The 17,529-nt window shown below is 39.2% G+C and overlaps 1 protein-coding gene and 1 long non-coding RNA gene across 2 annotated transcripts; both read right to left on the bottom strand.

Annotated features, from left to right (window-relative positions):
• Window positions 1–756: 756 nt before the first annotated feature.
• LOC120556807 (serine/threonine-protein phosphatase 4 regulatory subunit 1-like) lies at window positions 757–12,007 on the bottom strand. The gene is made up of 16 exons (XM_039796535.1): window positions 11,934–12,007; window positions 11,604–11,750; window positions 10,847–10,954; window positions 9,953–10,018; window positions 9,597–9,755; window positions 8,755–8,879; window positions 8,019–8,518; window positions 7,610–7,923; window positions 6,947–7,033; window positions 6,606–6,791; window positions 5,314–5,475; window positions 5,033–5,133; window positions 4,641–4,761; window positions 4,064–4,198; window positions 2,431–2,572; window positions 757–1,584 (listed from the first exon to the last, which is right to left on the bottom strand). The coding sequence occupies exons 2-16, from the start codon at window positions 11,682–11,684 to the stop codon at window positions 1,439–1,441; spliced, it is 2,433 nt and encodes an 810-aa protein (XP_039652469.1). The 5' UTR covers window positions 11,685–11,750; window positions 11,934–12,007; the 3' UTR covers window positions 757–1,438.
• Window positions 12,008–12,509: 502 nt separating this feature from the next.
• LOC120556809 lies at window positions 12,510–17,489 on the bottom strand. Its single transcript, XR_005638893.1, has 3 exons — window positions 16,824–17,489; window positions 14,683–14,727; window positions 12,510–14,153 (listed from the first exon to the last, which is right to left on the bottom strand). It is a non-coding gene; the product is annotated as an uncharacterized LOC120556809 (long non-coding RNA).
• Window positions 17,490–17,529: the final 40 nt, after the last annotated feature.

Here is a 17,529-nt window from a genome sequence, read left to right on the forward strand (position 1 = left end):
TTGCAAAATGTTGAGACCTCATACTTAAAATCATTCCACCAAGACAGGGAAATAATGATGAGCTGCCTCTCAGTCTCATCACACAGCCGTTCCTATAACCTACTGTACAACTGGTCAGTCAGATCCACTGAAAGTTACCATGGTCACATAAATCATTATCAGGAGGTCAACCTTAAGGAATTGGAATAGACTATACACAAGGGGGTGGGGGGGTGGGAGACACATGCATAATTGAACAGTGTGCTTGCTTTCTTTCACTTCTTTCTGAGATTTACGTCACCCTGTGTCACTTCGTCATGAGCCCTTAAGATGTTTTAGTCAACACCAAAGAATCACCCGTCGAGGATATTCAGAGCCCGTTTGAACCGTGGATGTCCCTCTACACGTAAGCCACACTGGCCAGTCGTGTCCAATTAGAGGTATCCATTTGTCCCCTGCCGTTTGGGAGACGTGTTGTGTCACATTATTGGTAAACAGACACGAGGGGAGGGGAGGGGAGCAATCAACAGTTTATTAAGGTGTTCTTTCAAGATATGGGTTTAATCAAGAGTTACGCTGAGTGGCAGAATCACTGTTCCTTCTGTGCAGTAGTAGTGGTTTCAGTGGCCCATGAAGACCAGGTGGAGAAATGCAGAGAAAGAGTAGAAGAGAAGGTAGAAGGGAAACAGACGATAACCCAGAGGACATCTCAGAAGACAAGGACGCCTAAAAAAAAAAAAAAAAAAAAAAAAAAAAAAAAAAAAAAAGAAAGTTTGGCTGGTCTGTTGCTCAGACAGCTGGAGTTTTTTTTTCACCAGGGATCCCGGAGCTGCTGCTTATCATGTAAGCTAATAATGCTGTTTAGGTTCAGATGAGTCCCCCTGAGTTAGTGCACACGTCAGAGTCAGACAGGCCTTGCCCGCTTGTTCGTTAAGAAGAAATCCACAAAGAGAGAGAGAAAAAAAAAAAAAAAAAAAAAAAATCATCAATTCAGCAATTTTATATCAAGCTTACAATTAGCTTTGGAGAGAAAGAGCCCGTCGTAGTTTTACAAGTCTGCGATTGGAGAATTATTGGGTCGATGTTAGTGTGGAGGAGGGTGAGGAAAAATTCAGGCGTGAATACGGCAGCTCCCACAAAGTGGTGCAGCTAACCTCTGAGTCCTGCTCATCTTCTGAAAACTCTGAGAAGTATGCATTTTGTATCGTGAATGCAATGTGCGCTATGTAGTGCTCAACCAGAGGCTGGGTTGTGTTTTTTGAGCACGCTCATACTTTTATCTTATAATCTGATCATCTGACATGATTCCCAAGTGGTCGTTGGTGCAGGTCTGCCCTGCAGGCGAGTGATTGGGGATCTGGTCAGGTGCTGGTGTTGCAGGTTGCGCTGACTGTGCATCAGTCAGACAGACAGGTAGGTAGACAGGCAGGTGGGCTGTAATAGGACTCAGGAGCTGAGGCTAAATCAAGGGAGCTGTGTCCATCAAGCCTTTGTTGGGATCCAGGCTGGCAAAGAAGCGGACGTCCCGGTCCTTGTCGGACTGCATAGCCATCACAGTCTCTTCCAGCTCGTCAGAGTAGGCACAGCAGGGCTCCTTGAAGTAAGCTGTACACAAAACACAAGACTCTGTTAGTTCAAGTAAAAACCTACCATCAAAATGCTACGGGATATGTGTAATAGAGAGAAGAGGCAGAGCATGTGCTTGAGGTAATATTCTGTATTGCTCTTATTATAAGCAAATTCCATTAGAAAGACCCAAGTGAATTGATCATACTAACTAGTATGGTTATCCAAAGCCTGATATAACTTATTCCTCACCTCCATTGTTGTCCATAAAATAGACACTGGCTGATGTTTTCCTTCATTTCACATGGGCAATATACTGTAGATTATTTAGAGTTGATCCCACATTCACCTTCTTGCTGCCACAAATACTTGCTAGAGCAACAAATCCGCAGCAGAAAATAGCCCGCAACAAATGCAGTTTAATCCTGTTTGAGTAACATTTGCTTAAAGCAACAGTGCTTAGCTGTTTTAGGAAAGAACTTAAAAAAAAAAATGAAACTATTCATTTGTGACATGTTTTAAAAAGATTGACTTCTTCAATAAGAATCAGTTGAAAAAGTATTGAACACATATTCCATTTTGGTGAATTAATTTGGTGGCAATAACAAAAATACAGGATATCGGCAGCCTTATCCCTTGTGGTGACTGACCCGTTTTCAATTTTTGTTTTATAGCATAAAATATGGGATGTAGAAATAAGCGCTGAAAATGTGTAGAAGAAAAATTTTACAATTTAAAACGTTGGAAAAAGCAAAAACAAACTGTGGAAAAAAAATAAAATAAAAAAGGAGTCAAAAACATTTTTTTTTCAAGGTTGATGGGAAGACAACACAAGGGTTATCCTTAAAAGACAACATCAATCATTAAGTTTATTAAAATGTTTACCTTTCTCCATGACACTCTGTCGTAGAGCCTTGGCCACCAGTACGCGGACATTGGCCACCGGGTCTGAGGAGAGGCTGAGCAGGCTGGGCAAGAGGTGCTGGCCAAACTGCTCCATGGGCATGCAGTCCTCCTCCACTATGGCCTACAGTAAACACAAAGTCACAGACAGGCTGGAGTTAGACAGCTAACCTAACACAGGAAGAAGGGAGTCAAGAGGCATTTCATGAATATGAACCTCTGTCACAAGAGTTGATGGATCAAGAATGTGATCATGAACTAAATCGTTCTCTACAGTTTTACTGTAATGAACTAAGAGTTCTCCTCTACAGTATTACCGCAATACATAGCTGCAGCTCTTATCAGTCATCAGGTTGTCTAACATGAACATTACATAGAAAACAGCTAGTGTTTTGTCTGCATCTCTTTAGCAATATTATACGACAGCATAAAGTATTACTCCTAAAAACACATTTTACAACCACACTCACATTTTCTGGTACTTTTTGGAAGGAAGCGTTAGTTGCCCTGAGAGAAGTGTTTCACCAAAATATCCCTAATGACCCGAGGGTAGTCCTCCTTGGTTCAATCCCAGAAGGTTTTGGGGGAAGAGCCAAAATCTGTTACAAATACTCTAAGGGCTTATTAAGTGTATCACGATAAGATGGTTGAAACCGGAACCACCTATATGGCTTAAAAAAAGTATGGGAACTGTATGAGATGGATACAAAGACCCACATTTATAAAAGAGATGGAGCCCTGTAATGAGTTTGCTAATGCAATAAGAAAAAGTATACTTTTGTCTTATTTATTATTACTTTTTATTAGGGTTGGGCATCGAGAACCGATTCCTACTTGGAATCGGTTCTTTATTGGAATCGTTTGGAGGATTTGGTTTCAAATCAGATCATGGGTTCAGAATTTAACATGCGCAAGTTTTGGATTCCGTAGCATGGAGCACAGTAAGCGGCACTCTAGTGTGGCTTTATTTTACATTGAAAAAGCCCCGTCAAACTGCAACCCACCTTTGAATCTAAATAAAACTTTCCTCTTATTTGTGAAATAAGCATGTGAACCGTTTCAACTCCACCCCTCAAAGAATCGGAATCGATAAGAACCGAAATCAAAAGTAAGAATCAGAATCGTTAATATCCAAACGATGCCCAACCATACTTTTTATTATAAATTTTTTTAACTTTTTTTTTTTTAACTTGTTTATTTGTGTATTTTGTAGCAGCAGTAAATGTGTGAAGTGCAAGGTAAAAATGTAAAATTGTATTGTATGTATGGAATGGAATATTTTGGTGAAAATAAAATATAAGTTCCAAAAAAAAAGAAAAAACATTTTACCTTTACTCATGAAGCTTAAGAATGTTGAAAATGTTTTTAGTGAGAAATTAAAGGAAATGGCATTAAAAATATTCCAAGAATCATAAATGGAATACTTGCTCTGCCCCTCAACTCCAGAGAATAATTCATTTGCCGTTTCATTTCCGTTTGCCAATCGTAGCTTGGACAACCGTCAGACAAGCAATCAAAGAGGTACACAACTATTTAGGGAGTTGAAAAACATGTAAAGAGAAAACGCTGGTGTTTCACTAATTTGTGCTAAGTAACGTTAGATAGAGTTACAGACCTGGCAGATGAAGGCAAAGGCCTGCCGTCCAACCCACTTGGGACAGTGGCAGAACCTGACGGTGAGCTCGTTGATGAAGTTCAGGCCCAGATCATCGGCCCCACATGCATACAACTTCTGGAGGATCTCAACAACCTGAGAACCCAAGAGGTGATAACACACTTAAAAAAAAATAGGATTTAAAACTGCAGTTAATCAACAACAAAAAATGCAAATGTGTGATTGAGGTGGTTAAGAATTTGTCAACATGTGTTCAAAGGCCGATATTGGACCCATAACAGAGAATTGACACATTGAGGAGCTTTCGCCTCCTGTCTTAACCGTTGCCCAGCTCGATCAGCTCTGTGCAACACGTCTGGGGTCCGTCAAAAATAATAGACCAATTTGACTGGACGTGTATTTTTAGCAGAGCGGAGAGGCAACTGAAAACTTTTGCACCAGCACAACCAATGTAAAAGATATAGAGTGGAGGCCTGGAGGATCGCCTAAAATACAACCCCGTCAGGGCATTAGTTTATCACAAACCTACAACATGTACCGACCATCATCAAAAACAAATTCAATAATGTACACTTACCAGTTTGTATGAGATCCACCTGACCTCTGATACTTTGTCAGAGCAGAGTGTGAGGGCTATCTGTCTGAGGTAGTCAAACACGTCATTGTGGCTGTACAACTCTATGATCAAGATCAACTGCCTGGAGGGGAACAGCGAGAGAGACAGAGCATTTCAGTCATGCACACTTTCCTGTAAAAAGTACAATATAGTGAAATACAAAGGGTCACAATTAGGAAATAAACCGTTTAGGTGATACTGTAAATTCACTGGAGAATTAAATCCAACCCATATAGTGTTATGAGAGCAGACTTCAGCCCTGCCATAGTGTCTATGAGCAAGACACCGATCTGGATAAGAGAGTCTGTTAAAATCTAAACGTAATTATTTCTCAAATGGAAGAGGAGACGTACTCTGCCAGCTCATATCTGAATCTCCAGTTACGACTGTTGTCCGTCACCATGAATTCCTGCAGCTGGTACAGGTATTCTCTCCGCTTGTCTGCGTGCAGCAGCTGCAACAAGAGGATGCACATAAACCATTTAAGTTATCTAGTACAACTTATAAAGCAATCAAACTGTGATTTTCTTCTTTAACTGGAAACCAAAACATTATGTAACAAGACCAAACTTACTCATGTTATGGTCAAAAAGTGTTACACTTTGATTGGCAGTATATAAATCTATAATCTCACTTTGAGGAAGTCGTAGAGGTGTTTGAGCACGCCAATGCGGACCTCGTCCAGGTCTTTGAGGAAACCATTGAAGATAGGCACCAGATCAGCGGCTGTCAGCTGGTCTCCCAGGATAACTGCCAGCTCGTGGATTGAGAAAGCCAGCGTACGCCGCACCTTCCACTGCAATTGTGAGGGAGAGGGAAAAGAAACACACACAAGGATTAAAGCACCAGTCGTGAACAAGCAGTGTCTTGGTAAAAGAAAAAAACTAATATGTTGCTTCTTAAATAGGACAACAACCACTTATTGGTTTATTTACATTTACTGATAATGCTGGATTTTTTTTTTTTTTTTACTGAGAAACCATTTATCTGAACCCCTCCAATGATTGGTCTGTATCCATTGTACAGTGCAATGATGTCATGCCAACAGTGGTATTCAGTGCTGTGATGAAGTAATGACTGTGTGACGGAGTGCTGTCACACTGTCTCTGTTGCGGTTAAGCAAAGCAACGTTCTCTGCCTCGTACAGTTCCCTTTCTTGCCCTTCAAGCAATGCATTTGTACAAGTGTTATGTTACTCAAGTCGAGCCAAAAACATGAAGAAATTGTGAATAGGTTTCTTCACATGGTTGAGAGAAATTCTGGAAAACCTTAAAACAATTGACCTTCACTCCCTTTACTAGCTTTAACACCGAAACATACAAACAAAAATGATATACAGTATATGGTACATATTGCCACAACCAAAAGAAAAACACGAGTCTCCTCATTCAATCTACTTTGGCCACTCATTTGTGTCAATTGGCCACTCAATTTATGAAAGAATTTGTTATCTTGTGATTATCCACCTTGTTTTCTTGTGTAAAACATAACTATATCATGTCATGCTGCGTCATTTAGCTTCGACAACCATGTAACTTTAAACATTCATGCCAATAAAGCTAAAGTAGAGTAATTCAATAGAGTGATCACAAAGAACAACTTTGTGGAAGATTTTTAGGGCAAAATGTATTTCCTACAACCTAACACAATAAAATCCAATAAGAGGTATAAAAAAAACATATTTAACACATCTTAATCAATTAATTTCAAATGCTACACTAGTTCAGTTGTTATGACTATATAGTCAAAATCATCTCAGGACTAAAGTCCCAGAACTTCAAAATCCAAACAAATAAAATATTTTAAATTGAGCTTTACATTAAGAGTGTGGCTTATATTTCTTCATGCGATTCAACACACATTTTGGAATCAAACAGCTAATCTAACCCCACATTACCTTTATCATTTTCCCATTTCTCTGCCTACCTGCACATCAGTAGCAAGGGTTTCATATGTGTCCTTGAGGCAGTGCCAGTTCTGTCGTCCCAGAGTGAGCGCTACCCCCGGCAGGCTGAAGGCACAGTGTTTGGCTATCTCTGTATCCACCGTCTGGGCCCGAGCTGGGTCAGTCATAGAAAGGTACTGATCCAACAGCTGCTGGGGGATGACATTCTGGAGATGGGGGGGGGGATGAAAGAGTTTGATGAACAAACAGGAAATCGGGTTGCACAGGGAGAAGGTATTTGATTACACGTCTGTGCCAATCAATACCAACTGTGAGGTTCTGATCAATATTTCCCAGAAGTATAATAGAAGTGCTGACTGACCTGGATTTTGGGCTTATCCTCAAACACTGGGCTGTGAGCAGAGTCTTCCTTTCCCTCCTCCTCCACACTCTCAATTAGTTCAGACTCCTGAGGAAAATACACACACACACACACAAACACACACACAAAACACACACACACACACACACACACACACACACACAAACACACACACACACACACACACACACACACACACACACACACACACACACACACACACACACACACACACACACACATTAGGGAACAAGCCAACGCGCAAGAAACTAAAATGTCTTATCACTCTTCTGATAACACACCCACGCATTCCTAATGAAACACATTAGCTAAGTTTTTACTGTTAAACTCTTAAATAATTACTGACAATGTTTCTTTTTCAAACTGTGACTTACATTGTTGATTTAGACGAATATATAGAAATGTTTAAGATTTGAAACCAAGTTTTCAGGGTATTTAAAGCACAATAATGGGAGAAATCTGTTACTGAGCTATACATCAAAACCTACACTGTAGGTATCTATTGCAGAGCCCCCTTTTACTCCTTGTATTAAATATAAATCCAGCTTTGAGTCTATGTGGTTACTGAGTATATCTGTTCCGCCATACTATAACATACAACAGCTGACTTAACACACTGCAAATATCTGAATAGTCTCATACTAAAATAGGGGAATCAGGAGGAGACTCTTCCTGGTCCTCCAGGGGCTCCGTCTGCGTCTCTTCGTCCCCTTGCTCCTGAACAGGGCTCGACTCTGAGGCTGGAGAAGTTTCCATCGTTTGCTCCTCTTCTGTGGGACTCTCTTCACTCTCAGACTGAACCTCCACAGATTTACTCTCCACGGACACACGGTTGATGTCGTCCTCGGGCTGCTCTTGTGGCTCGGGTTCAGTCAGGCCGTCATCTGTCGGGCTGTCATCTTCGGGGCTGTCGAGCTGGGCTGCCTTTAGAGCCGCTGACAACACCTGGACTTGAGCTGGACGTAAATTCACATGCACAACTCAATCTACATGCCAATACATTGCCAAAAGTGTACAGCTAATCATATGTAATCTGGGTCTGTATACCCACCTTGTACATCAGGGTCATCCATGTGCGGTTGCAAACAGTCCAAGACCTTCTGGATCTGGTCGCTGGTGGCTTTGCCAGGGCTGGACTTGGAATCAGGACAATCAAGTTCCTCTTCCTCCTCTTCCTCTGTCACTTCCTCTGGTTTTTGACAATTTAGCATCTCCAGCTCCCCACTGATGTCTGGTAAAGGAGATCTCCAATAGTTGAAAGAATTAAAGTTCTCGTCCGTCTGCTCTGTGTCTTTTGCGTTCTTAGCGTTGTTTGTAGTCGTAGGGTTGGTGTTGCTGTTTGAGAATGTGTGGTTGAAGCCGCCACGCATCTCTTTGGGAACAGAAGTGTGGATGTCATCAAAGTTGTGCATTTCCTCACTGTCCGCTGTCGACACGTGCTCTGGGGACGGTGTGGCACGGCCGTCCTGATTGGGAGGTGTGTGAGCAATGGTTCTTCCTGTGTGGCAGCCACTAATGTCGGAGCAGTTCAGAGAGTTTAGGGAGCAGTCGCTGAAATGAGAGTAACAAAATCTATAGGAAGAGCTCATTCCTCATATCTAATACAGAATACATATGTCTATATACTATATTGTGTAGTGCCAAAGCATATTGTTATAGTACTGCTTAAACATAGATAATAGAGCTCTCTAAATGAAATAATAAAATTTCTGCCAATTTCAAGTTTGAACTGCTAAGATACATTATTCATTACAGATTCAGTGGTGATGAAGGTCATGCAGTCTTACCTGTCCAATGTACACCGGGGGACCTCTAATAGGGCGCCATCCTCTCTGAAGTGAAAGCCTGTGCTTGAGGGATTGGCAAAGGTGGAGATGAAGCGCCCTAGAGACTGAAAGGCAGCCTGTCGCACCTAAAAGCAGGGCAGAGAGGAATCTGTCAGTTTCGTCATGACAACAGTGACTTTTCATAACTCTAAAGCCAATCATCTTCATTTGCCATGATCTTTACTCATTCATGAATAGGAATATTTGCATGGGGCACCAGGGTCAGATATGGTCCAAAATAGTACAGAGAGACGGCCAGTGGAACAGCATGCAGTTCTGTTTATAGTATACTTGAGCGTCTGCATACACAGACAAGATCACACATGTTCATCGCTGCAAACTGTCTGCGGGGTCATTTATTCTGGGCTCATTCTGTGTCATTTTTAATGTCATGTGGGTCCACACAGATGAGGAAAGTACAGATTGGGCTTAGGGCTGCAAACCCTTCGAGACCAAAACACTGACACCCTTCAAGCCCCCTTGATAATAATTTTTGCACCCAATTTGAAAGTATATTAAATAGCCAGTGAAGTAGTGTAACATTTCCAGAGATTCTTCATTTCTGATCAGAGGCCCACCACTTTTTCTTAAACCAGATTTTCAGAATGCCAGTTTCTTATTTTAACTTTCACTACAGCACTACTACTACAACAGTATAACTATGCTATGCTTACAGTGGCAAGGAAAAAAATACTTCTAGATGTTAAGTAGCAACTACTCTATTTTCATCATAGCACAGAGGAAGTTAAACATAAATGTACTTGTAATTTTATGCAATACAATTTTTCCTGTGTTTGTCTTACCCAGCGAGACTGGTCACTGATGAGACTGATGAACAGAGGGGACAATTTCGCACGTCGCACCTCTGGAGAGGTAGAATTGGAGACCATCATGAAGCACTCAGCACAGGCTTTCCTGATGCCCCACAGACTGTCTGAGCATAGATCGAAGAACTTGGGCATCTAAAAAATAATAATAAAAAGTCAGTATAACTTGAAACTAACATTGAGTGTTTGGACTGTGAAGAGATTTATCAACAGCAGGGGTGCAAAGAAACTACTGACATTCTTGAACCAATGTTAAACTATCATGCTAAAAGAATGAAATGGAGTTGTGGTTGCAGAGATTTCAAAAGACAAAAAGCCTCAGAGCTTCTCACCAGTAGTTTTTCTGTGGCCTCCTGACCCACAATAGAACAAAACTCTCCAAAATTAGCTGCACAGACCTGTAATACACAATACAAACATAATAATGAACAACAAGGCAAAGTTCAAATGCCAAATAAATCAAAAATAATGTTTTTTTTTTAACCATCAACAACAAACAAACTCCACAGATTACAAGGTTACAGATTAACTTGGTGCAAAAGAATACCAATAACACATAAAAAAAGAAAGGTTTCACCCATTCTGTCAGCTAGAGTATTAACAGAAAAGCTACAACAAACACTGGTAATTTTAAACAGTTAACTGATCATATTTTTATTTACATGCAGTTTTGGGGGATAACAATTCTAGATCCCATTTGCTATAGCTCTCACTTATGTTGAAATTCTAACATAATATTCAATTTATTATATACACATTTATAAATACGTAAAAAACTACTTATACAATATGTCTACCAATAAAAGTGTTCAGATCATTAAAATAATGAATCCTGCTTTGAGACATGAGGATTTGTATGTTTTATGGAGACCGCAGCCCTGGGCAACACAGATGCTTATTTTGGGTTCTGGGCTTATAGAGAAGAGAAAAGGAAGATGAACACTTCGGCGGGAAAAAAAGTCTCACAATTGTAAAACTAAATATTAACAATTTGACCACCTTTGCAGCTCCTAAATGCCCTTCCCCAACTGGCACCAGTTACGCCAGAGAATTAACATTCCTCACAGAAAACAACAGCATAGTGTAGGCGAAGGTGATACGCAAAACAGAATTAAGGCTGGCTCAGAGTGTTATTGAATTTATCCTGACAATTAAAATAACTGTGGTGACTGCATACTTTACTTTTGAGGTGGAGGAAGAGATGAAAAGGATTTGGAGGTTTTTACCTTGCGGACTTGAAAGAGTCTGGCATCACTGCACAGGTCACAGAAGCGTGGCAGTAGTAGATGCTCCACTGTGTCTTTGCTCAACATGGTGACAACTTTACACATGATCTGTAAGAGATGTATGGAAAGCATTTAGTGCCATTACAACTCAGATAGTGCTTCAATTACATAACTATTCTGCACTAATGAAAGAAAACTAGTTGAAGATTTAAGCTGAAGGCTTTTGCGGAGAGTTAAACAATGTGCCACAGAGGGAAACAATCGGGGTAGAAAGAGTAGAGAGGGAAAAAGGAAGCATGTTGGTGTGTGTTTAACTGATTTGAGAAAATTTTGAAAAAGAATTAGTGAATGGAATATAAATAAAATAGAATATAAATAATTATCACATTTAACTTTGAGCCTTTGCATTAAATTTAAAATAGGCATTGCAAATTAAATTCATTAATTCAACAAATGCCTTTTTTCAACTTTGACACTTCAATAACACAACAAATTACAGGTCATACTCAAAAACAATCTCTGCAGGCATCCATCATGTTCTATCAAAATAGGCCATTTTTATTTTTATTTTCAACTAGATCTGATAAAGGCCTTGACTGATCACAGTAAAGCAATAAATGAAATCCACTGTGCCTCTCTGCATTTTGTCTAGTACAATGTGGTTTTCAGCTAAATTTCATTCTCTGATAATAAATCACAGACTATTATTTCAATGAAATCTCTTGCTTAAAAAATAAATAAAAGAGGGGTTTCTTACAGCGACTGCTTCGATTTTGTAGTCATCGTCACTGCTGGGTTCTGTGAGGTCGAGCAGAACTGGACAAACTTTGGTCTCCATATCAGCTTTAGAGATGAGGCCTTGCTCCAACAGGACCAGCAGTGCTGCCTGGCTGGTCTTCCGCACCTGGAAAAAATTGAAGATGGAAGTTAAAAACTTGTTGTAAATGAATCTGACCAGTGAACCTTATTTTTTCTACGTCTCTTATTTACTAAAAGCTGAGAAAAAGAGATCATAGAAAATGACAAGTAGTGTTTGTTTTTTCCCCATTGTAAAATCAGCTAGAAAAGTAGTAAATTTGAAACCTACCTGGTTATTTGGATCCGTGAGATATCGGACTACAATGGGTACCAAGTATCTTGAGAAAGCTGCTGGGAAGTTGGGCCAAAAAGCCGAGCATGAAAAGCATGAAGACAGGAACTAAACAGGTTATTGTGCAGACAACAGAGCTGTGTTAAATGTTTGAAGACTAGGACTACGTGGAAAGTACCACATGAAAATACACATTATAAATCGCACAGAATATACAAATATATACAAACCCCAATTCCAATGAAGTTGGGACGTTGTGTAAAACAAGTACAAGGATTTGCAAATCCTTTCTGTTGGGCAACTGAAATCGTAAATCAAGCAAGAATGGGAAAGAATTCCACCTACAAAGCTTCAACGATAAGTGTCCTCAGTTCCCAAATGTGTGTTGTTAAAAGAAAAGGTGATGTAACACTGTGGTAAACATGCCCCTGTCCCAGATTTTTTGGAACGTGTTGCAGGCATCAAATTTAAAATGAGTGAATATTTGCCGGAAAAAAATCGGTTTGAACATTAAATATATCTTGTCTTTTTAGTGTATTCAATTGAATATAGGTTGAAAAGGATTTGCAAATCATTGTTTTCTGTTTGTAATTACATTTTACACAACGTCCCAACTTCATTGTAATTAGGGTTTGTATGAATCATAATGAGTCATCATTCATGACATTGGGCTACTATTATCAACTTATTGCCATATCCATTCAGACAGACACCATTCACCCATGGCTTTACTTTAAGTCTTTGGCACTCCTGCACTACAGAGTTAAGGCAGGTATACAATTAGTAAATACACAGGAATGCAGACAGTCGTCTAGATGACAAACAAACATCTGGAGATTACTTGAGGTGGATGATATGTCTATCACATTTAAATTTTCCAATGCGGGGTTTATGATACAATGAAGTAAAGAACATCAATTAACAAGATATTATTGTGCAACATTATGCTATTACTTATTTGAGCCACAAAAACCTTTCAGCAATGATTTACTTGCAATCACTGAACATTAAGTGAATGATCTAACAATCAATCTAACTTTCTTTCAACAGTGCAAATAATACAAATTCTTGTTTACACAGCATAAAATACAACAACAGAGCCAAAAATACACCCAATTTGGTGCAAAATCTATATTATCGCTGTTTTAAAACATAAGTTTCCTGGTAGATAAGGTTTATAAAATTAGATGAAAGGTTCATTTGAATATCTGGCTACATCTTCACATCACTTCTAAGAAGTGAAATTGGCCACATTTCCTTGATAGTTCCACTAGGTTGCAGTCTGATGTTTCCTTGTTGCTAACCCCACTATGGTTATGCTCTCAACACAAATTGTCCACATTAGGACATGTCCACACAACTGCAGATACATTTGAAATCGTGGTTTATACATCAATACATTTTTCTGAAACTTCAACACCAAAAATACCAATCGAAAATTGTATTAATTTTTCTGTTAGCATTTTTTGCATATACAAAAAAAATAAAGTGGGCTTAGTGTAGATGCTAGAAAAAAGGATTAATTTCAAATGTACTAATATTAGTGTGGCACACGGTCAGAAAGGAAACAGCGTATGTATGGATTACAGCATGATTCTGGCTAATTGTTTTTTGTAATGTGCAACTGCACATTTGTGATTTCTACAATCTAAGCAGACAAGCACCTTCTCCATAGGTGCCCCTATTTTTAGTGTGTTTTAACTCTGTAAATAAGTATTGTGAAAAGCGCTATTTAAATAAAATGTATCAATATTATAAGCTCTGTAGATTCCTTTACTGTCAATCTCAGTTGCAGCAGCATTAAGTTATGCATCATTTTATCTCTTAAAGCAAGCTACAAACAGTGAAGAACGAAAATGAAGAGTAATCAAGAGTTCTAGTCGACTTCTTGGCAGGTAAAAAAAAAAGAAATCTATATTTTCTGCACTACAATATGCATCCCTGTGTGTTCACATACCACTATATAATTTGACAATGCATCCTCACACCCTGAAAAAATACTGATGACCATCCCATTGTCTGTCTGATATTTAGCCTTTTGTCTGTTTTTCAGAGTGTTGACAGCCTGACCACGGGACTTCACTTACCTGTTGAAGACATTCTCACTGAAGGCATACTTCTCTAGCCTCCCAAGAGGAGTTAGGTTGTCTTGTCCTGCATCGAGGAAGGCTGTGATGCGGATTCCGTCGCACTCTGAACCATAGTCATCAAATCCAACTGCAGCATGAGAAAAAATATAATTTTATTGTCACAAAAACTGGAACCTTGATCTCTGAAGCACTCAACTGATGCCTACAAAAACAAAACATTTTAATTGAGCGCTGACAGATCCACCACACTAGTCACAGTACCATGTTGATGAAGAGTCAGGCTAAATGTCACAAACAAACAAAGAAACTCAAATGTGTGAAGAAAGCCTCAGGTACAAGTAATTATTACGTTTAATGTTTCAACAATAAATACACACTGGCTTGTATGATCCAAAAGCTGTTTCATCACCCTAGCTAATGCAGACAACAGGGACCGTCGGCCTGTATGACCGCTAATTATAGCATGGCGTAAAACGCTGAAATACTGTTGACAGTTTTATATTTCACATGGGTCAATGGGGTTTCCCAGAAAGATGACACTTCCATATACCTCCCTACTGAAGGGAGGAGGGGAAACAAAGTTCCATATACAAGAAATGAATCCATCAATCCAGGTTTTGTGGTTGTTAACAAATTAAAATAACCAAAGTACTCACAATCATCCAGATCATCATGGCCATCTTCAAAGTATAAAGATAGACCTGCAAGCATAGGGCAGTTAAAGGGTGAATCCATGGTGCCAAACATGTTATCAACATAACATCATTCTTTCAAGTTCTTTTTTGATAGAGAGGGGGGGTTGTAATTTAAGTGATAAGTTTAAATTCAAGGTTCTAGCTGTTCGCACAACTATATGTCTATATGGTCTGTGCACAGAACTAAAGCAATGTCCAAACATAATCCAGTTAAAAAAAAAAAAGGTACAAAGCAATGATTTTTGTATATATAAATAAGATAAATATGTCATAAATATAAATAAGAAATATGTGGTAAATGAAATAATAATAATATTATAAAAATTTCCTGAGTTATGGAAGAGGGGTAGGATTAAATAAGTGTATACTTCTTCCTACTTTTCAGACATGTCTATGTTGGCTAATGTTACTTATTGTTTATTGAATGTTTTGTTTATTTAACTTATTAGTACATTTCTTTGATGTTTTGTTTGGTTTATTTTTGATATGTCTGAAATAAATTTCTTCATTAATTAATTCTATACATCTATCGTCTGAGAAAGAAGTGTTCCATCAAAATGCTGCTAATAAAAGCTTAAGGAACTTCTGATTACAGTGTGGTGTGGGTACTTTTCTGTTGTACATTTATGTATCGTCTCTATGCTGTTTGCAGACATGAGACACCACCTGACTCCATTGCCTCAGGTGAAACTTTAGCATTTCATTTTTTGTACCAATTATCTTGTCTCCTCACCTATTTATTGTCTCAATACCCTTTACAGTTACCATATACGTTTTGTACATATAGTATTTAGTACCTTTATTTATTTTTTCTTAATGCTTCATTTTGAATATAACAGATGCTCATAATGTATAAGGTTTTATTTGCTCATCTATACTGTGCATCTGCCTATGCATTTTTGCTGCTGTGACACGGTGTATAATGTGTAACAACAACAGAGTGAAAAAATTGAATTTCCCCCCTGGAGATCAATAAAGCATGTCTTATTCTCCACAAATTTCCCTATATGAGATCAATTAGGCTAAGCCCTGACTTATCGGTTTCTTTAAATCAAATCACAAACGTGTTGGATCACCTAAGACAATTGTGTTGCCTAAATTAAAACTACTAATCATGTACAACTCTTGAGGAATAAAGCATGTGGCTGAAAATTACACATCCAGTTTGTTATTCCATTATCATGCAGTCCAATGTGATCCAATGTTACTCCTGGATCCCACACAGTCATTTTCTTTTTAAAATACATGTTGAAGTTCTTCTTGGTCAAATCACAAACATCTCAGATAATTCAGGGCATATTTGTTATGTTGCCTTAACTACAAAGAAGTTACTAAGTCAGAGTTCTCCTTGTTTTCAATACCACTCACACATAAAGATAGGACAATAATGCAGACAATTGTAGTCAAAAGAAGAGCCTAGAAAGAAGTCCCAGAAGGAGAAGCATGTGCTGGAACAGCCAGTGTCAGTGTTTACAGCTGGGCATGCAGGGGAATGTGCTCCAACTATAAAAACAACTCATGTCTCGAAAAGACACATTTAACGAGGTGTGTCGTGTGCTGAGTAAATAACGCCACGACTAGTTAAACAAAAAACCCAAAACACGTTTGCAAAGAAATATCCCCTTTGTTATGGTATAAAGGAGGATTTGGTCAGCTTATGGCTGGAAATGACTTTAGCAAATCGGCTAACGTTAGCTAGGTCAACTCGCTAGCCTTTGCTATGACAACAGTTCGATAACAAACACGACTGAAAGCATGCGGTACTGTCTAACTACAGAAGTGAGTGGTAAATAAAAAAAACATATACAAGTACTGAGTAGTTATAGGTTTAAATGTAGCCTCAAAGTCACACATGTCGATACCCATGAGTAGCTTTCGTTAGCTAGCTGGCTAGCAGTGCTAAGTTTGCTAACAAGGCTTGTCTAGCGCTTTCGCTTGACTTGGCTCGCCTTAGCTCGCACTTTGACTGGGAATACCCCAAATACAGCACAGTAAGAGCCGCTATTTTAAACATGTATACCATGGAGACTATAATGCAGCTTTATAAGTTCCAACACAGCTTAAAAGTACTAGAAAACACACTGTTTGAAAAGTGCCATTACCTGCCATCTTGAGTATCGGCTCGGCTCAGCGGGCTGCCGTCCCGTGTGGGCTGTCACCACCGCACAGCTGTCACTCAAACAAGACAGCAAACTACTTCCTGGAGGTACTTCCTGATGCTAGGATACACCGGTCGATCAACTTTTTAAACAAACCAAACCGATAACCGTTTCTCAGATTGGGCACAAACTCGACATAACTGGGCGTAAATACAGCCTGTGGGCAAATCTTTGACGACGCTGAAGTCAGCTTCCGATTCGTAGCTTCCGATTCAGCAGTTAAGGGGAAACTTAACGCTGAAGTTAGCTTCCGATTCGCAGGCAGAGGGCTTGCGCACACAACAGGGTGTTCAACGGACTCCCATTTCAGTTTAAAAAAATGTGTTGCTACGTTTTGGTCCAAGGTGGTCTACAGGTAAAAAATACTCAGTGAAATCTCCCGTTATTGCATTTTTCCAAATAAGCTTTCACAAATCCCAAAGTGGGTTTCACACAGCTTTAATACTTAACCTAAAATGTCTAACACCCTCTCACAACAGAGAGGTTCAAAAAACGGAGGACCAGTCAGTCGTTCAGCAATGTTGTTATGGTTCCCTTAACCGGAAGCTAACTTCATCTTTAAGTTTCCCTTAAGTGTCCCCTTAACTGCCGAATGGGAAGCTAACTTCAGCGTTGGGCTTTGTGTGTTTCTCCAAACAAAAAAAAGCCG

Source organism: Perca fluviatilis, chromosome 4, assembly GCF_010015445.1.
Source record: "Perca fluviatilis chromosome 4, GENO_Pfluv_1.0, whole genome shotgun sequence".
Taxonomy (NCBI): Eukaryota; Metazoa; Chordata; class Actinopteri; order Perciformes; family Percidae; genus Perca; species Perca fluviatilis.

Coding starts and splice junctions, on each gene's coding strand:
- LOC120556807 (XM_039796535.1), bottom strand. CDS start 11,684: ATGGAGACCAAAGTTTGTCCAGTTCTGCTCGACCTCACAGAACCCAGC. Junction 10,019..10,846: donor GACTCTTTCAAGTCCGCAAG/GTAAAAACCTCC, acceptor TGTGTATTACAG/GTCTGTGCAGCTAATTTTGG. Junction 8,519..8,754: donor CCCCGGTGTACATTGGACAG/GTAAGACTGCAT, acceptor CTCTCATTTCAG/CGACTGCTCCCTAAACTCTC.